The sequence below is a fragment of the Nomascus leucogenys genome, chromosome 2 (assembly GCF_006542625.1).
Source record: "Nomascus leucogenys isolate Asia chromosome 2, Asia_NLE_v1, whole genome shotgun sequence".
Taxonomy (NCBI): domain Eukaryota; kingdom Metazoa; phylum Chordata; class Mammalia; order Primates; family Hylobatidae; genus Nomascus; species Nomascus leucogenys.
Genome location: NC_044382.1, coordinates 102914413 through 102935977, shown reverse-complemented (window position 1 = coordinate 102935977; position 21565 = coordinate 102914413). Strand labels below are relative to the sequence as shown.

General features: G+C 37.1%; 1 protein-coding gene across 1 annotated transcript in view; it reads left to right on the top strand.

Annotated features, from left to right (window-relative positions):
* The window catches only part of KIAA0825 (KIAA0825 ortholog), a 461655-nt gene that overhangs the window by 220946 nt on the left and 219144 nt on the right, over window positions 1–21565 (top strand). Inside the window, exons 16-18 of the mRNA XM_030816963.1 lie at window positions 3479–3638; window positions 8681–8836; window positions 10629–10723. Of these exons, the coding sequence (XP_030672823.1) occupies window positions 3479–3638; window positions 8681–8836; window positions 10629–10723 (411 nt within the window). The remainder of the gene's footprint in view (window positions 1–3478; window positions 3639–8680; window positions 8837–10628; window positions 10724–21565) is intronic.

Here is a 21565-nt window from a genome sequence, read left to right as displayed (position 1 = left end):
TCATCTTGTGCAAGTTATTGAATCGCTCAAAGCCTCAGTTTCAATGATGATACCACACTGACCGAATTGTTTTGAAAAATTAAATAACATTCATGGAGTTCTTAGCATCAAGCTTGGAACTGGTAGGCATTATTATGTATAAACTCTATTAAAATATATTGCATTCACTGGTTAGTATTAAGGTAACTAATAATGTTTACTTGTCTATGTTAATCTATAAGACTTTATATTAATCCAAATGGGGAAAAGTAGGTAATCATGATTTTCCTGGTTTCATCACACTGACCTCTAAAAATGTACTTCTGGCGTGTCCCATGGGTGGGAATAACAATAGCATTCAGGCAAATGCTTAGTAACATTGGCAGTGACCATCTTAATCTTTCTGTTTGCATTCAATACTAATGTACAGGCTTTAATCCAATGACTAAAAAATTAAGGCCTGATGTCATTATCCATGGCAGTGGTTATAAAGGGGAGCGGAAAAACAAGAGTAAAAATAGTATATCTGATTATAGTGACAAAGTTAAATTTATGATACTGCTCATTTAGTAGCCCCTATATCAAATAAGATCCATTTAAAGCAACGTCTAGGTAATATACCTAGGGGTACATACAAGAATCCGTAAGCTGAATTTTTTTCCTTAAAAGCTGATTTCAATTTAAGTTTTATAAACAGCCCAAACACATCTGGTATCTCCTATAGGGGGAGTTGTCTAGCTAATATTTGGCTGATTAACAATCAGCCAAAAGAGTATTTACCTCTCATACAACATGCATAAAAAATGAAGAATTGCTGACTTAAAAAATGCAGTACAGCCCTCAAAGTTTCTGAGTAATTATATAATTAGCACAATGCTACATCTTTCTCAACTTCTGAAATGATATCAATATACAAAATGCAGTTTTAAAGTTATTTTTAGCATACTTTTTAAAAGTTATTTATAGCATTTATTTGAAAAAGTTAAATTTGACTTAACTCACTTTAGATAACAATCTCTTACAGAGTTTGGGCACTATAAGAGTGCTTCTTGGCTGGGTGCGGTGGCTCACACCTGTAATCCCCACATTTTGGGAAGCTAAGGCAGGCGGATCACCTGAGGTCAGGAGTTCAAGACCAGCCTGACCAATATGATGAAACCCTGTCTCTACAAAAAATACAAAAAAAAAATTAGCTGGGTGTGGTGGTAGGCACCTATAATCCCAGCTGAGGGAGGCTGAGACAGGAGAATCACTTGAACCCGGGAGGCGGAGGTTACAGTGAGCAGAGATCGCGCCATTGCACTCCAGCCTGGGCAACAAGAGCAAAACTCTGTCTCAAAAAAAAAAAAAAAAAGAGTGTTTCTTCTTGACTTTGATTTCAAATTGATTATCTGTTATACAGGTGCACTTCCACTCTAAGTATTTATCACTAATCAGTGGTCATTTTACTCACAGATACATACTGTGAGGAAAAATGTATTTCAAAACATGATGTCTGTATTAGGTAGAGGGTTGCCTTGGTTCTACCATAATTTAAAAAAATATATGAGTATGTGAGCATTTAAACTAAAATGGTTCTTCTGTTAAGATCAATTAAATCTTAATTACTTATGAAGATTATCTGAAACTACCTGATACCATTTAGCTAGATTCCTTTCACTTGCATCCAGATTTAACTTTGATTTTATGGAAATGGTGAAAATAACTGCAGTGGAAAAGGTGGCAGCTGTAAGTGTTGCCTGTCTTGCATACTGCGTGAAAGCATTACTATTCATTAAAATAACCTTCACTTTGTAGTAACACTCAAGCTGTAAACAGTCAACTTAGATTCTGGAGAACACACAGCACAAAAAGTAAAGAAATGTCTGTCTTTGCAAAGTAATTTGTCGAGTTGAAGATTATTGTTTTTCATCATGGTGACCCTGACTTGGCTGGCTGGGTGCATATACAGATTAAGATTAATGCAGTTATTCCTTGGCTAAGGTCTGCCTCTTTCAGGGCACATTCTCCCTAATGACATGATTGATAGGCAGTCCCAAATCCGGAGAGGAACTCATTAATCATAGCATTGACTGAATCCAATCATTTGCTTCACCTGCACAGTGATGGACAGGAAAGGATACAATTCAGGAGCTGACACTGAGATACTCCTTTGTCAGAGGGCCTCAACTTTTTCAATGTCAGCCTCTACAAAACCTGACAATTTTTTTTTTTTTGCAACCTGTATGCAGCTTCAAAAAGATACCTGCAAACTTATTTTATTGTAAAAAGGTCTTTAAAAAAACAAGCAATTTTCTCTAGCTAATGAATATCTCTAAGTCAAAGTAGGATTTTATTTTTTAGCAAGGCTATATGATCTTAAAGTTCCTCCCTTTTCTGAGAAGGATGTTTTTAAGATACATGTGGAAGCAATATCAAAGTTAATGTCCAGCAGCTGGGTGTCATTTGGTTCAGTCTTCAGGTCAGAGGCATTGACTCTTAGCAGAACTAATTTTATAATCATGGCAAAATCTCAGTAATGAACTGCAATATACAGCTGATTACACCACAGTAAATTTTATTTAGTCTTGGAAACAGTGGAAAACCATGAGTTTTAAGAATACTTACATTGCAAAGTGTAGCATGATCCCAATAACAATTATAACAAGAAAATTAGTGTGGAATATATGTGTACATTGAATATCATAATTTTTTGCACTGGTATAGTTTGAAATGTTTAAATTCTTTTTGTCATCCATTATTACCACGTAAATAATGCTCAAAATCAACAATATGTATATAGATCCTTCTAAAAGAAATGTTTTAGAACTATATCTTGCACATTCCTGGTGTGTTGATAGTAGACTCTTTTTCTGGAAGAATAATCAAGATAGTGACTTTTGCTAAGTATCTGTTACAGAAAGAAACAGGAGTGGGACACATATTTTTAAAAGGCAACAAGTGTCAAAGGCCAATTTAAAATACCCAGTGGTAAGCATACCGCCATGAAGCATCCAGCCTATATTTAGCATAATAGGCTCCCCCTTCTGACACTTCAATTAGTCTTCAGTGTGTTCTACAACAGGTGTAAAGAGGAATCTACAAAAGACAAAATACCAAAGCTATTTCAGGCATCAAAGATACTTTTTATCCACAAAGAGAAAATACAAATTATTTCTTACATGTTCTTAAAAAGAAATGTTTTGTTTTCATCTCATGATTATAGCAATTTCAACAATTGCAGTAATGGGAAAATGTTTTATAGATAGGAGTATAAATGCAGTAAAGACATGTTTTAGAAGAAACGATTCAATTTTTGAAAATGCTTTCAGGTGCTTAATTCTAAGGTGCTGTTTATGTGAGCGGCAGCGGTTTGGGAAGGCTTACCTATTTCAGCGTAGTCTTTATGGATGCTTTGAATCTGAGATTTACATCAACTCTCCACACTCCATCTCCATGATTACTCTCCATCTTTACAATTCTTCACTACTGATAATGTATATGCTTTCTTTGTATTTAGTGCATTCATGACAATAGAGAAAAGCACGGCCTTACAAGAAGGAGATATTGCTCTTGAACTGACTGAGCAGAAAATAAACACGATGGTCCTGGATCTCTGCCACAAACCAGGTGGCAGCGAGTACCTGAGGCAAATTTATCACATCATGCAGCTCAATGAGGTAGGGAAACGGCCTTTTTACCGAGCAATTAGGTGTGTACTGGCCTGAGGCAGCGTCTGCTGGCAGCTAAGGGTTAGTCAAGGAGGTGATAATACTTCTTAAAGTCAATACCAAACTCAATATTGCATTATTAATAGAATCTATTCAGCCCCGGCTGTTCTGCATTTGTACAGAAAAAGCTTCACCGAAACAATGTAGATTTTATTTATATGGTTTAAACAATAATACGGCTCATAAACTCAGTTCACTTCTGAATTTTAGAGACTAGAGGTGTAGTTTGGGAATTGTGTGTTTGTGACTGTTAAGCTGATGTTAAAATCTGGTATTTGTACAATGAATTTTCAGAAGAGACTTAGCTTTTTTCCTGCAGACATCATGCTTGTGTTGGTGAGGTTGGAGATTTCTTATTTAATGAAAAAACTTAAGAATATTGAACCATATTCAGGAGCAACCAGATTAACCTAGGAAAATTCTTTAATACACAGACACTGGTTGAACCAATGTTATGCCTTTCTATCCCATTGCCTCTGACCTTGCATGTTTTTGGCTGTTTTATTGAAAATGTAAATAGCATGTTATCTCAGCTATTTACTTGAAACAAAGTTCTCTAACTTAATCAGGTTTTGCATTTGATCATATGTGTCTGAATTAGATTGTGGCATCTAATTGTGTTTATATTTGCAAATACACGAATGTAATTTTTGGAATAGTAAAAATTGTATAATGTGAATATATAGTGTTTTAGTTTTATCTCAATAATGTAGGCCTTATAACCATACATTTTCAAGGAATAAATTAAATTTGACAACAGCATTTTACAACTTGATTATATAAATATTTTGCCCACCATTAGCTATGTGAAAGTTACTTCAAGTAAATCTTGTTTCCTGGATTTCATAGATCAAACAGTCACTAAACAGGTGACATAACAATGTATTCCATGATGGCCTCAGAAGGATGTAAGAAATTTGTGGCTATGAGATATGACCCTGTCCTTAAGGCACCAGAGCTCAGTTTGTAATTGTTACAAAGTAACACAACCTATTCACTCTTGTCAGTGATCCTCATAGCTTGCTTAGGGTTTCTATCTGGGAAACTCAGGAACCCCTCACCTTGGCAAACTGAAAGACCTCTATTGCAAAGTGATGCTGCTCATTGGTATGTGCACCTGGCCATTCGGATTGGCCAAAGTAATTGTGGCAACTACTGAGGAACAGATGTTGCAGTGTGGTTACCACCATATCCTTAGTTAAGCAGTGTTACAATAGCTCTGAGGATGGTAAAGCTGGTCTGAATTGCCAAACTGATAGAATTGTCCTATTTTTAAAAGGTGCATAATATTAAAAAGCTCAATAATCACCAATAAGCAATATCATCCAAAATTGAATTGGCTATTTATTGGCCATCAGTTATCTGGTTATACTCTGGAAAGCCAAAGGCTGTACTTCCCTCATAGAGCTCATATCACTCTGAGATAGTGATTCTGAACAGAATACCATGAGATTACACTGGGATACCACCACATTTTGCTCAGTGTTATGATTTATCTTGTTACAACTGAGTATATTTACTGTTATAGTAATGTCTATCAGATGGCATATAGAGCTAAGTATTTGGTGGTTTACTGGGCTGAATGAGGCATGGCACTGCAAGGTAAGAGGCATAATGTTAGGTGAGGCTAGAGGCAAAGAAAGGTACCTTTGCCTTGTAACTATTACAAAAACACAGGCAATAAGCCCAAACAACATAAGCATGACTAGGTGACTAGTATAGTACTTATGACTGCTTTTCCACTGTGAGGTGTTGCTATGCTGTAAGTGACATTGCATTGTGATGTTTGTTCATTTCATGAGTAGTGTTATGAGTCTTTAGCACCTTCAGATGTGCTGCTAAATATTTCTCAAGAATTTAATGTAAATAGTGAAGCATTTATGGGTACAGGCCTAGCTGAGGGGAAGAATGGGTGTGCCATTCATAGAGACAAAGAAGTTATCAGGGAAAATGGGGTTAAAGATGCTTTGTCTTTGAGATAGAGATAAGATGTCCAAGCAAAAATGTCTCATTATAGTTAAGGCCCTGACCATGATGTTGTGCCACACCCCTATCAACTCCCAACGGGATGGCACCGGGTTCAAGAGGCTGAAGAGACCCAGAGCTGGCCCACAAGACATGGGGTTTTACTGGGAGCTTACATACAAGAGGCATGCAGTTTATACAGCATTTTCATTTAACACCCTCTACCTAGCAACCTCCACCTGACGACCTTAATTTAACCCAAAACAAAGGGCCTCAATCCCCTGTATGACTCCAGTACTGTGGGATGGGCCAGGGGCTTAGAGGCTCCTCATAGATAAGGAATGGCTCTCGGGTTGGCCACTCCCAAATTCCTTAGCTTAGAACTCTGAAAACACATTCAAGTGCATCTGCCATACAGGGTCATTCTCAGGGTATGATCAAGTAATCAATGTCAGGTGCATCTACCATACACATGGGCGTAAATGAGAGCAGACATGCATATAGATTTGGTCTATATATGAGTATGGTAGTTGAGGTCATCAGGCTGACAGAGCTCTTCAGTGAAGAGAAATGGAGAAATGATGAATAGAGGAATAAGCTTTGACGTAATGCACAGGGAAGGTGTTCAAGAAAGAATGGAAATCTTCTAAAGATATGGCCCAATTAGTGGTAAATGTGATTAAAGCAATGTCACAGTTAAAGAATCTGAGGTTAAGAAGGGTTAGTGATGACAGTGCAGTACCTAGAAAGATCAACAAAGGAGAATATTCCATTTTCTTCACAATTTGCAACAGAACAGTTTCTCTTTTTTGAATAGTGGAAACAGTCAAAATGTAGTTACGTAAGGTGAAATCAGTTAAGACAAATTATTATTAGCCAAAACAAAGCTTTTTTGTCAATAAAGAAAGTATTCCTCTTAAAAATTTTATTTGCATAAATCATAATGGAAAAAAGTTTTGCTTCTGTTCAATAATCTAAATCTAGGCATAAAATTATTTTCTGATGGCTTTATCATTAACAATGTTTAGTAAGAGTCCATATGTGACCCCCTATCAGACACTAAAGAATTAATCTTTCTAAAAAGATATGCTCTACAACAGGGGTCCCCAACCCCCGGGCCACAGACCTCTACCAGTCGGTGGCCTGTTAGGAACTGGGCTGTACAGCAGGAGGTGAGTGGTGGGATAGTGAGCATTACCACCTGAGCTCCACCTATGATCATATCAGCAGCAGCATTAGATTCTCATAGGAGCATGAACCCTATTGTGAACTGCACATTTGAGGGATTTATGTTGGGTGTTCCTTATGAGAATCTAATGCGTGATGATCTGAGGTGGAACAGTTTCATCCTAAAACCATACTCCACCTCCCCACGGTCCATGTCCATGGAAAAATTGTTTTCCACGAAATTGGTCCCTGGTGCCTAAAAGATTGGGGACTGCTGCTCTATAACAAGTTCAAAAATGACTATGATTGTTAACTTCAGCAGTGGTTTCTTTCGATTTTTAGGGTTTTATAATCTAAAATTTGCCTCTCACGATGAACACAGTGGGCATTCCTAAAGTTATAGAGGCACAGAAAAAAGCACAGTGAACTGACACCAGAAATGTACCTCCTCCCCACAGCTGTACCTCTCACCCCTGTGTGATCTCAGGATTGTCCTCTGACCTTTCAGTGCCAACCGTTGAGTGTGGCATTGGGCTAGAGTTTCCCTGTGCCTATGGATCTCCTGGGAATTCCTTTTTTTTTTTTTTTTTTTTGAGACGGAGTCTCTCTGTCACCCAGGCTGGAGTGCAGTGGTGCGATCTCAGCTTACTGTAACCTCCACCTCCCGGGTTCAAGTGATTCTCCTGCCTCAGCCTCCCAAGTAGCTGGGATTACAGGTGCCCGCCACCACACTCAGCTAATTTTTGTATTTTTAGTAGAGGTGGGGTTTCACCATGTTGGCCAGGCTGGTCTGAAACTCCCAACCTCAAGTGATCTGCCCACCTCGGTCTCCCAAAGTGCTGGGATTACAGGTGTGAACCATTGCACCCAGCCGGGAATGCTCATTAACAGGCAGGTTCTGAATCAACAGGATCCAAGATTCTGCTTTTCTAACAAGCTCCCAGGTGAGCTGATCCGGTGCCCTAGACTTTGAGTAGCACAGGTTTTCTAAATGATGTCTGAATACCTTTTTGGCTCTAACATTCTGAACTTCATCCTAACCCTAACCTCAAAGAAAAAAATTACATTGTGATGCATGAAACATCACAAGAACATTTATATTTTTAAAAATCTATTAGATGATTTATTTATTATTAGTAAGAATTTATTAGTTGATGGGGACTTTTAGTCATTATAATTTGTCATCCTCCAGAAAAAGTTCCATAAAATACATAAGGATTGTTCACCTTATTTATGGGTAGAAAATGAGGTATAATGTTGTAGATTGGCTTTTCTTTTGCCCAGGCCTGCACTGGCAGTTGGGGGCTTATAATGACATATTTTGAGCTTCTCTCCAACCTTGATATTTTTCACTCCATGGGATGGAAATAGAGTTTAGGAGCTTGCATTATAATTAATTCTGCATTGAATGAGACTGCTTGCAGTAAAATATCAGAGTACTCAGTGCTCTGCTGAGCCTGGAGTAGTTAACAACTACACTTAATGAATGGATGAGCAATCTTGTATTGTGAATAATCATGCAGCTAAGTTTTGGTAACCAGACACGTTAATATGTGAACCAGTGACAATGCCTGTTAAAAAGGTCCTGATATATCAAACATATATCCATTATATAAGAGTTTGGTAAATGGTTTCCTAATCTCTACTACATATTAGGTAAACCTATTTTTGATGGGTTTATTGCAATGCTGATTGGTACTCTACTATGTATCTTCTGAAAATGTATTCTTCCCTGAGGCAAGTAATACACTGTAATCTAGCAAATGTGCTGAAAGGATAAATTTGGATATTGATGAGTTTATTTTTACAGAGAATGTCTGCTTCTCACCGTCACAACTTGTAATTTCTTTTCTTTGAAGGAATATTTAAGAGAACAGCTGTTTTCTATGAATAGTTCAGAGGAAAAGCCATTACCCATCCGACCTTTAAAGACGACCTTGAGGAGTATAGATCAGCCTTCTGCCTTTAACCCTTTCCATGTGTATAAGGCGTTTAGTGAAAACATGCTAGATCAGGTATGTGGAAATTAAATGGTAAATTTAATTTAAATGTGTGGTTTCTTTACCGAAGTAAGAAAAAATTGCTTTGTGTTTGAGTATTTACTCATAAGCTTTTTTTGCTAGGAAGCAAAAGGCCTTGTTCTTATTTACATGGTCTGTACAAATTGACTTTTAAGAGTTATTTTACCTTTTTTCTATTTGTCAAACTGATTCATATGTTTGGTCTGTAAAACTTAATTTTTGGCTGGTCAGTTTACCATGGGCAGAGGGAACATCTGTTAGGCTGTGTCTACAGAAGGCTGAAGAACCAGGCATTTTGTAACATTCCTTTCCTCCCTTGTCACCCCCATCCCCCAATACACACACTCACAAAATACCTTGCAATCTTTATGAATGTATCAGGCAAATTAGAAAATAGTTAAAATTAATTATAAATAGAGCACTGAGCTCCTACTTTAAGTGGTATGGGGTAAGTTTGCTTTTTATAACCATAGACACGTTACCAAATTTAAAATGAATTTGTTAATGATCTTAAAGCCAGTCTATTTGGAATAAAGTCAATGTGATAAACACCACACATTTTTTAATGTCAGATTATGCCATTGTCTAAGCTGCATGTTTCAGTAGTTACACTGAAAAGATCATCTTTCTGCCAAAGCATTTGAAATCTAAAGTTGCTTTTGCTTTGTTCATTCTTCTGGTGGCTTTTCCCAGAAACCTCTTGACAGACAATTTGAACTAACAGGGCAGAAGAGAAGGATTGCTTGACCTAGAACTCTGATGAAAATAAGAATTAAAACAATGGCCTAATTCAGCATGCAGATAATATTTCTACCATGCCTGTTACAGCTCTAGTCTACACTCATCAATACTGTAGTGGAGTAAGACCTTCAAATGCTGACAACCCAGGGTGGAATTCTCCTGCTCTATGACAGGACTGTAGTGCTCGATTAATCAGCAGATGACAGGGGATAGCTCTTGTGCTCTTGTTGGATTTTAAACGTCAGTCTGGACTCTTGTTTTCAAAACTATTTCATTTTAAGGAGCATAAGCATTTATAATACTTTAAGTATACTAAGTTTGAGTTTATTGGCTGTTTTTCTGTGTTGTGCATTAGATTGCTCCAAACCATCAATAATTATTATAGCTGTTAAATTTTCCTTACTTCATTTAAATAAATGGCATATTTATTGAGTTCTGAATTATGAGATTATTTTTCACAGTAATTTTTCTCCATAGTCTGTTGCAAAATTTCTATTAATGAGAAAAAAGAATCACTTATATAATTTACACTTACAGATCTTCATAATCTTCCCTTTAAAGCATTTTCTTAACCAAAAAGGTAACATTAATATCACACTCTAATTAAGCTGTATCTTATACTTTGATTCTTAGCACTTCCAAGTTTGTTTTTTAATCAAACTTTTGGTTGCTGAAAAGAAAATCAAACTATAAATTGATATCATGTATGAAAAAGTTGCCAATTATTTTGCTTTGCTTTTCAAACAGTCTACTTCTCAGAGAAACTTGTTGGGCAAATGCCATTAACACTTGGAAGAATAACGACTCAATAAATTGATTTATATTTTTATAAATAATGACTACATCCCCAAATGGATTTATAAATTAATTGCTGTCTTATTGGAATAAAAACCTTCTTCTGTGGACATGATTGATGTTATCTGTCTAAGTCCTTGTTCTGGACCCCCCTCCTTCTTAGTTAGTCTATCACAGCTGGAGCTTTAATTTACTGATCATATTAACTCTGATTAATAACTAACAATAGTGTCTTCTCATTTATCAACAGTCAGCCATCACAAGATGGAGCTGGAATTGGACAAAGTTGCTGCCAAATTATCTGGGACTGGATAAGATGACCTTCTGTGTGCTGCTCAAAAACAGGTAATAAAATTGGGGACTTTGGGGGTCTGGTTGAGGGACAAGGTTGTGTGTGTGTATGTGTGTGTGTATACACATACACAGATTTTACTAGCATACTTTTGGGAAAAGTGAAAACATTTTATCAGCAGGGGCATCTATTTTGTTTTCTTCCTCTCCAGCCTCCCATCTTTTAAAAATATGGCTATTTATAGGAGTATACTTTCTAAATACCGTTCTCTATGGTAAAAATTTGTAAAAGGCAGTAACATTTGTTTCAGAGATGAAACTAGTGGATTTTAGACTGAATTTTAAATATTTTTGACTTTGTATATAGTTCACTATTGTAAAGACCAAAAGTTATTGACTTGAACGTCATTGTAATACTACACCTTTGTTTACAACAACTTAATGAATGCGTAAAAAATGCCAAGCCAAATCAACTAGTCTAATCAGGAAAACATGTAAGTAAAACTGTCATGATTGAATTTTTCACTTTTCGGCCAGTTATGTTGGTACTGTCTTAATATAGCCACAGTAGCATATTATTTTACACAAAGATACACACACACACACATACACAGCAGTATAATCCAATGAAATGATAATATGATTTCAGCCTAGGAAACAACATGTAATTTATTTTGCACAGAAGTATGAACATTTTGTTTTGGATCAATTAACATGGTTTTTTAAAAATACTTAAAGTTTCAGTAAAAACTATAAGCTGTAAACTTTAAAAATTTGGATTTTTAATCAAGTATAATACATTTTCAAATAAGATATATTTTATGATATTCCTTTTATTGTTTGTGTCGTCTGTGTGCTTATAGCTAAGTTTGAGGCTTATCGTCTATATGATCTTTGTGACATAGAATGTATTTCCATATCTTTTTGCAAAAATACTGAGTATCTTTTTTTTGAAAGAAAATAATGACAATAACATAGTAGAACTGTCAAATCATTCTTGAGAACTCTGGATGAATATAAGAAAATATCCTAAGAGAGAGATTGCAGTATTTCTCAGAAGGAAGTTATAGAGGCAGCTTTATTGCCAATAAAAGCTATAGCTTAGATGTGAGGTCGCAGTGGTATTTATAATATTTCACCCCTGAATTAAGCTCACCCACCCATCATAGACAAAGTTCAACAACCCAGAAGCTTACCGATCAAGGCCAGAGCCTTTCCCCAGCAAGCTTACCACCTGGCTGGCAGCAGTCCAGAGGTACCCTATTCGTACACAAATCCCCAGGGGTGCACCTATACTGTCCCAAAGATATTTGGAGAGGTGAGAGGAGAGATTGGTGGAGGTGAGGCCAGGTCCTCTGTTGAATCTATAGTGACATGATGTTTATACAATATTAAATGTCTGTCTGGAAACAAACTAGGAAAGATAAGTAATTATTTTCCTATTTGGAAAGTTTTGAGTTTATATAGATTAACCATGTTATATTTTACTAAATTTATTTTCAGTCATGAATTGCTGCTTCCAATCCACTAAATGGTCCTCTAGGGACAAACATCCTTCAAAACTTACTACATTTGCTTTTTATAATATTCACCTCTAAGTGAATTTGTGTTTTACGCAGAATTGCATATTTTTGTTTTTGTTTAAGGACTTTGGATCACTAGCTATTAAAGTGTATTTTCTTGAGATCTATGCAGGAGTGGGTGGGAGAAAAGAACTCATCCAAATTTAGCCAGAAATAACAGGTCAAAACAGTTCTCTTGGAAAAGGGTCATGAATTTTTAATAGAAACAGCTAGAATCTCATCTTAATAAGAACCTTAGATTTTTAAAGAACGGTGTGAAAATCATTCTACTGCAAAGCTACCGCACATGAGCTATGATGAACCTAATTGATCCACCTTAGAAGGGTTAAAGACACCTGAGGGTTTTCGATCTTTTCTATCACTTACCCATTTATTTTAAGAATGTTATTTATGAGTTTTGTTTAATATTGAACCAGTAAGGAAATTGTTAGTTTCTCGATGACACTGTCTTGTCTCTCTTATTGGAACTTATCTGAAAATGCTGATTTTTTTAATAGTACATTTAATTGTTGACAACATGGTTATCTGAAAGATACATACTTGAAAATTAGACCACAGAACTCTGAGCTTTTAAAATGAAAGTTATATATGCTATCCAACATCTACCAACTATGGTGTTTGGGGTTAGGTGTAGCCAAAGGAAAGAATTCAGAGCAGTTCAGCTGAATATGCTCAGTTTTTTCCTTCCAAATTCACCAATTAAATGAGTCACTTGTTCTCTTTTTGCTCCTTTTATTGGTAATATATTTGTATTAGTCTATCTGTGTACTGTGTTCTAGTGTATGTATGGGGCTGTGAATGTTGTCTGAGGACATATTATTACAAAGAAAAGTGAACTGAAATATACAAGTATGAAAAAAGTTGAAAAGAAGGGAAAAGAATCCTTTCTGTTCACCTTAAATTCATTTGTGCCTTGTCTTCAACGTTCATATAATAAGCAGGCCATCTGTGGAATTAGTCTCCCCATATGCCTAGAGTACACTAGACCTCCCTCACCCCCTAAATAAGATGGAGACTGGAAAGCAGGATTCCTGGGTTCGCAGGCACTTACTTTGACTTTAGATTTCCTTATCTTTAAAATAAAATAATAATAATTGTAAAGCTACTTCATGGAGATTGTTGACAGGGTCAAGAGTGCTAAAGTATTTGGAAGTGTTTTTGAAAGCTGATAACATAATACAGTCATCCCTCAGTATCCATTAGGGACTGATCCCAAGACCCCCTCAGATACTAAATCCCACAGATGCCAAGTCCCTGATATAAAATGGTGTCATATTTGCATATAACCTATGCATATCCACCCATGTACTTTAAATCATCTCTAGATTACTTTCAATACCTAATGCAATTCTCACGCATCACTGCATTTGTGTGGATTCAATGTAATACTCGGCATGCAACAAATTCAAGTTTTGCTTTTTGGAGCTCAGTGGAACTTTTTTTTCCCAAATATTTTCTATCTGAGGTTGACTGAATTCATGGATGCAGAACCCACAGACACAGAGGCACCACTGTACATATTCAAAAAAGTAGTAACATAGCAGCTGTTTTGGTGTCTAGTCAGGTAAGGAAACTGTAAAGTCCGTTAAGGATTAGTAGGAAGTTGCTGTAAGATCGAACACTCAGAACATCCAGGTTATGTGGACTCCAGGCCTAAACCAATAGTGAGGATCAGAAAAAGTATCAGATCAGAAACCAGGCAACAGGCCCACAGGTCTGGAAGACAAACAGAAAATGAGCAAGAAGGAAGGTCAAAAAGCCAAGTTAACCACTCAGGTAATAAAGACCCAGGAGATAAAGACTTGAGGGACCACTCAGACACATGAACAAGGAGATCTGTGGGGCCACAACAATGTCTGTATCTGAGTCAATACTGGCCTTTGTTCCACAGGCTGGTTCTGTGCTGACTCCAAAGGCAGAACCAATCTTGAAGCAGCTGCCTGAGTCCTTGGCAAAAATGTGTTCTTCACTCACTATCTGGCCTCATCTCAAAACATCTCCTTCCAATTCATGATGCTGTAAATAGAATGCTTTCTTTAAGTTCTTTGGATTCTCTAAATGCTTTTCCGCTTCAGGGTCTTGGTGCTTGCAGTTCCCTCAGCTCTTCACATGGCTGGTGCCATCTTGTCCATCTGAGACAAATGTTACCTCCTAAGGAGACTTTTCTCTTTCACCCATCTAAAGGGACCCTCCAAGCTACCCTAGCATTCTACTCTACTGTGTTTTCTTGAGTTATTGCTAACTGAAATACTTGTTTCTGTTTATTTATTGTCTTTTAATCTTACCCTCTGTGGTAGAATGTAAACTCCATAAGAACAGCACCTCGTTTGCCTTATCCTAGTGGTGTTTTCAGTACCTAGAACGGCCCTTGGGCACAGAGCAGGCTCTAAGTAGTGGTGTGTATTGAATTAATTAATAAACAAATGAGGAATAAGAATGCAGAGAAAAAGTCAGCTCCTGACAGATGAGCACAGGGTAGGTATTCTTATGTGATGTTTGGTTAATAGACATGTAGGTATTATAAGAATATTTGCTGGAAAATCTGAAGTAAAAAAGTATCTATGTGCATATTCATTCTCCTCATTTTCCAAATTTGGGTGAAAGTCAGGTTATTTAAGCTCTGTATGTTTAAAATGTCTGTTGTAATAGCCACAAAAAGAATAAAATATCAGCCGGGCATGGTGGCTCACACCTGTAATCCCAGCACTTTGGGAGGCTGAGGCGGGTGGATCATGAGGTCAGGTGATAGAGACCATCCTGGCTAACATGGTGAAACCCCGTCTCTACTAAAAATATGAGAAATTAGCCGGGCGTGGTGGTGGGCACCTGTAGTCCCAGCTACTCGGGAGGCTGAGGCAGGAGAATGGCGTGAGCCCAGGAGGCAGAGCTTGCAGTGAGCTGAGATTGCGCCACTGCACTGCAGCCTGGGCTACAGAGCAAGACTCAGTCTCAAAAAAAAAAAAAAAAAAGAATAAAATACCTAGGAATACAGGTAACCAGGGAGGTGAAACATCTCTACAACAAGAATTACAAAGTACTGCTCAAAGAAATCAGAGATGATAAAAAGCAAATGAAAACATTCCATGCTCATGGATAGGAATAATCAATATTGTTAAAATGGCCATACTGCTCAAAGTAATTTACAGATTCAATGCTATTCCTACCAAACTGCCAATAACATTCTTCACAGAATTAGTTATTTTAAAATTCATATGGAACAAAAAAAGAGCCCAAATAGCAAAGGCAATCCTAAGCAAAAAGAACAAAGCTGGAGGTATCATGTTACCTGACTTCAAGTTATACTACAAGGCTACTGTAACCAAAACAGCATGGTATGCTACAAAAACAGACCCACAGACCAATGGAACAGAATAGTGAGCCTAGAAATAATGCCACAGAGCTACAACCATCTGATCTTCAAAGTTCACAAAAACAAGCAATGGGTAAAGAATTCCCTATTCAATAAATGGTGCTAAGATAACAGGCAAGCCATATGCAAAAGATTGAAACTGAACTCCTTCCTTACACCATATACAAAAATCAATTCAAGATTAATTAAAGACTTAAATGTAAAACCTAAAACTACAAAAATCCTCAAAAATAACCTACGAAATACCATCCAGGACATAGGCCCTGGAAAAGATTTCATGATGAAGATGCAAAAGCAATTGAAACAAAAACAAAAATTGACAAATGGGATCTAATTAAACAAAAGAGCTTCTGCACAGCAAAAGAAACTATCATCAGAGTAAACAGAAAACCTACAGAATGGGAGAAAATACTTGCAAACTATGCATCTGACAAGGGTCTAATATCCACCATCTAAAAGGAACTTAAACAAATCAACAAGCAAAAAGCAAACAACCCCATTAAAAAGTGGGCAAATGACATAAACAGACACTTTTCAAAGAAGACATACACATGATCAACAAACATATGGAAAAAAGCTCAATATCACTAAATATTAGAGAAATGCAAATCAAAGCCACAATGAGATAGCATCTCACACCAGTCAGAATGGCTACTAATAAAAAGTCAAAAAATAACATGCTGGCAAGATTATGAAGAAAAGGGAATGCTTATATACTGCTGTTGGGCATGTAAATTAGTTCAGCCCTTGTGGAAAGCAGTGTAGCACTTTCTCAAAGAACTTAAAACAGAATTACCATTCAATTCAGCAATCCCATTACTGGGTTTATACCCAAAGGAATAGAAATCATTCTACAATAAAGACATATGCACATGTATCTTCATTGCAGCACTATTCACAATAGTTAAAGACATGGAATCAACCTAAAACCTCATCCGTGGTAGACTGCATAAAGAAAATGTGACATATATACACTACAGAATACTACATAGCCATAAAAAAGAATAAGATCATGTCTTTTGCAGGGATGGAGCTGGAGACCATTATCCTAAGCAAACTAATGCAGGAACAGAAAACCAATACTGCATGTTCTCACATATAAGTGGGAACTAAACACTGAGAACACACAGACACAAAGAAGGGATCAACAGACTCTGAGGCTTACTTGAGGGTAGGGAGTGGGAGGAGGGAGATCAAAAAGCTACCTGTCAGGTGCTATGCTTATTACCTGCGTGATGAAATAATCTGTACACCAAACTCCTGTGACACGCAATTTATCTATATGACAAACCTGCACATGTATCCCTGAACCTAAAATAAAAGTTAAATAAATAAATAAAACCCCCACTGTTATTACTGTTATGTAAATTTGGCTCAGATTAAAATAACAGAAAGCTGGTCTTTATTTTTAGTTAATTGATCCAGTTCAAGTCATAACCTCTTCAGCAACAAAGTCTGTTTTATAATCCATGACTTATACATCTTTTGACATTTGGATGAGAGTTTGTGTTTGTTAAATGATACGAAAAATGCAAGTAGAAAACTTTAAGGTGGAGTTAGCTGATAACACTATCCAACGAAGCCTTTGTAAATTAATTATGAGTGATTATTTTGAGGCATTTGAAGAAGTGTATAGCAGCCAAGACCTCAGAAAACAGATCCTGAATATATACTAATGATGCATGTGTTTCAATTTAGAAAGTTTGCTATTGTGAAAAATAAACACTCCCTAGAGTTTCAGAAAATCAACATATATATCAGTTCTACACCTTTACTTTTGATGCTATCTAACAATAAGTACAGTGATTGTACATTGATCTTTTGAAATAATAAAGGTACTTTTCACAGTTTCTTACTATTAGTTTTTTGCTTTTGTTCTCACCCACTTTAAAATAAATCCAGACTAGAGAATGAGATGGTGATTGCATTTGCAGGAGAGTGGACCAAAAGGAGCTCTCCCTTCCCTCATTCATGGCGAAGCTCCAGATTGGCATTTTGATATTGTTTTCTTTGTCACTGGAACAAATTCATGTTGCTTCTTTTCTCTTTACCTTATTTATTCCAAACTAATTCCCAAGAACTGTGGTGTTGAAAATAATCTGTGAATACAGTGCAGTGCTGTGCTATTTTAACCATCTAAATATACTGCATATGAGTTTGGCTTCGAGTTGAGCAAACACAATTAAATATGATGGCAGTAACAGCAGAAGGGGTGGTGGAGGCAGATTTCTGGCTGTCACTTTGGGGCCTGTCCAGGTGGACAATAACCATACATCTGAGAGGAAACAGAGATTAGAAAACATGTTTTAAAAGAGGCATTGATCTGTGGAGTTGATTGTTTGCTTTTAATGATAATAATTATCAAAGTACCTTTACCCTATATCAGATTACAGTGTGTGCCCTGTGGTGTGTAGAGAGCAGAAAATATTGTCTCTGGCCTCAAACTGCACACACTCCACTCTCAAATGACTGTTCTCAGGCACTGCTACCATTAGCACAATGTTTATAGTTGCTCACAGCAGTAAATTCCTGATGCAGCAGCAGGAGGCCTGGTTATGGAGAAGTGGGTTTAAGAAAAAGGAGAAGCTGATTTTATGAGTACACACCTCTTAGTCATTACATACATATACCATGCCATTCAAATTTGGTGGGTTTTTTTCATGCTCCAGTTCCCTAGAAAATTGTTTTCTTCCTTCCTCCACCAAAAGACCTCAGACTCAGTGACTCTCTCTACCCATCATCACTATATCTTCTCAAACAAGAGAAAGCTTTTCTCTTATCCTGAAATCTACAGCAGCATGGTTTTTTTTTTTTTTCAGAGATTATCTAACATGTATTTAAAATGCATAAATTTGACAATCTGATCCTCCGAATTTGTAGGGCCAAGGGAGTTGGTACATGAACCAAACAAACTCATACATGTGTATTATTTCCTGATGGGTAACTTGTATGTCTGTTGTCCTTTATGGTGTATAAAGCACTTTCACACTAATCTCCTTTGACTCTCACTACAACCACGTAACAAGGGACAGGTACTCTTGAGGTTGCAGAACATTAAATAACATGCCCAAGGTCACGGACATTACATGGCAGCTCAAAAGAGCCCCAAGATGAAGTCTTCTGGTTTTGTATCTACTATAGTATCTGGTACTTTATCTATTAATATATACCATACTTCTGGTCAATTTTTTAATTAGCTGCATATTTACTGTAATGATACTGATGATAATAAAGATAGCAAACATACAGAGTGCTTACCATGTGGCTGGCATAATTTAGGTGATTTATATACACATATTTAACTGTAAATCCTTATAATAACCTTACAAAGTAGGCATCATATTATTACTTTCCTGATAAGGACACTAAGGCACAGAGGGACCGAGCTCTAAGTGATGGTGCTCAGATTTTGGCTCAAGGCCATGTTCTTAATCACTTCCCTCTAGGGCTTCTGTAGAGTTTTTATAATTCTTTGCTTACTTTCCTCGTTCAACATTTTTGAACATCTATTAAATGAAAGGCATTTACTTAGAATAAAGTAACAATGTACTAGGGATATCCCTTATCCTAGGGTTATCCCAATATCCTTCAAAGGACTCCTTAGTGCTACTCTGCAAAATTTTTAATCCACTTTGAATTTTCACTTTGGTTGTCTCCCCCGTTCAAGCTCCCAAATCCCTCCTGCTGACTTTCCACCATCTACCTTACCAGGAAGAGTAAAGCCATCTAATGTGAAACTCCCAGCTTTCCTTCCTAAACCTCAGTTTTGTTTTATCATCTCCAATCCTTTGCCTGTTATCTCTAGCCTTGGAGAAAGAGCCCTCCTCTAGTTAAAATTTGAGAAATTGACTATGGATTGGGCTAAAACATTTGGACATTAACCAGTAGACTTGAGGGAATCATCAGAGCCTTTAAGCCAAGGAGTGGCAGAAACAGAGAGCTACTTTAGCACAATTAATAACACCTGGAGTGGAGGGACAGGAGGAAAGGTGAGGTTAGAGATTATGGCTAGAGATTGAGGAAGAGATTATACAACACAAATATAAAAGAAACTTCCAGGAAAGTTTAGGGGCTCAGAAAAATCTATTTTTGGCCGGGTGTGGTGGCTCACGCTTGTAATCCCAGAGCTTTGGGAGGCCGAGGTGGGCAGATCACGAGGTCAGGAGATCAAGATCATCCTGGCTAACATAGTGAAACCCTGTCTCTACTAAAAATACAAAAAATTAGCTGGGCATAGTGGCACACACCTGTAGTCCCAGCTACTTGGGAGGCTGAGGCAGGAGAATCACTTGAACCCTGGAGGCAGAGGTTGCAGTGAGCTGAGGTCATGCCACTGCACTCCAGCCTGGGCGACAGAGCGAGACTTTATCAAATAAAAAAAAAAAAAAAAAGAGAAGGAAAGAAAGAAAAGAAAAATCTATTTTTAACAATATTTCCTCTCTGGAAAAAGCGTGATCCAGATATTCTTAAGGTAGAAAGGTGCTATGCCTACCTTTTCTTCTGAGAGTGTGGGTTCAGATCCTCCAAGAAGCAGATGCCAAGATGTAATTCAATGTGCAAGAGGATTTTAGGAGAGAGATGCACATGAAGGATTAAGAGGAGGAAGTAGGAATAGGCAAGGAAGGCTTCAGACTGAACTCAACTTCAGACTGAGTTGCTGATCTGATACCTGTGAAAGGTGAGGGTGAAGGAGGATTGGAGAGGAAGAGTCTCAGACAGCAGGGTTTTGACAAGGTCAAGATTGACGCCTGGAGCTAAAGTCACCCACTAGAAAAGTCCCATGCCTTGTAGGAATGGACTAGCACTAGTACCTACACCTTGCTCAGACACTGGCTATAAATAGCTTGGTAGAAGCATGACCTCAGCACAAATACCATGATAGATACAGAGGAATGACAGCTGGGGCCATTAGTCAACTACGCTAACAGTAGATTTGAGTGATACAATTCTGTGGCTACCACAGCAAGGACAGAGAGAGTAATTCTCTTCCCTATGGGGAGATTATATGGATATGTGTTATATATGTTAACAGGAATAAAATATAAATAAAGGTCTCCATTACTTTAGTGAAGTAGAAAACAGGCAACCTAAATAAATATGTTAAATACTATTGACAGAAATGCACAACTGGCAACATTTTGATGAAAGAAAGGTATAATAATTTTCTCAAAAGCAGCCATGGGAGAATTTTTGCTTGTCAAATTGAACCAAAATTCACTTTGTTATCAATTTTCTTCTACCTAATTATGCATTCACATACTGGCACTTTCGGGTTCTTGCACTGGATCAAAAACTATTTTAAAACTTGCTTGTTTAGAGTACATTCTTTTTTTCAATGGCTATTCCCCTGTCACATACTGTTCAGACCCAAAAACCTCTGTGATTTTTTTTGCAAAAAGTTATAGCATATTTTCCACCAGGAGTAGCTGTCATAGGCCCATTGATTCAGTTTGATTGAAGATGAAGAGAGAATTGACTTCTGTAAGGCTTATTGATCACTATTGGATATCTGTTTATGATACTATATCAACATGAGAGGAAACTATCTCTTTGAAGATATTTTTACTGTGACAGTTATGAAATTAAAAAAATCTAATAATAGTTATATAATAACAAAACTGAGTGACGACTAGTAATATTCTTCATTTTATGTAGTAACATTTATAACTGACATGATTTGGCTGTGTCCCCACCCAAATCTCATCTTGAATTGTAGTTCCCATGAGAGGGACCCAGTGGGAGGTAGTTGAATCATGGGAGCGGTTTCCCCCATGCTATTCGCATGATAGTGAGTAAGTTCTTATGAGATCTGATGGTTTTAGAAGGGGCTTCCTCCTCTGGTTAGATCTCATTCTCTCACCTGCTGCCATGTAAAGAAGGATGTGTTTGCCTCCCCTTCCACCAAGATTGTAAGTTTCCTGGGGCCTCTGCAGCCATGCTGAA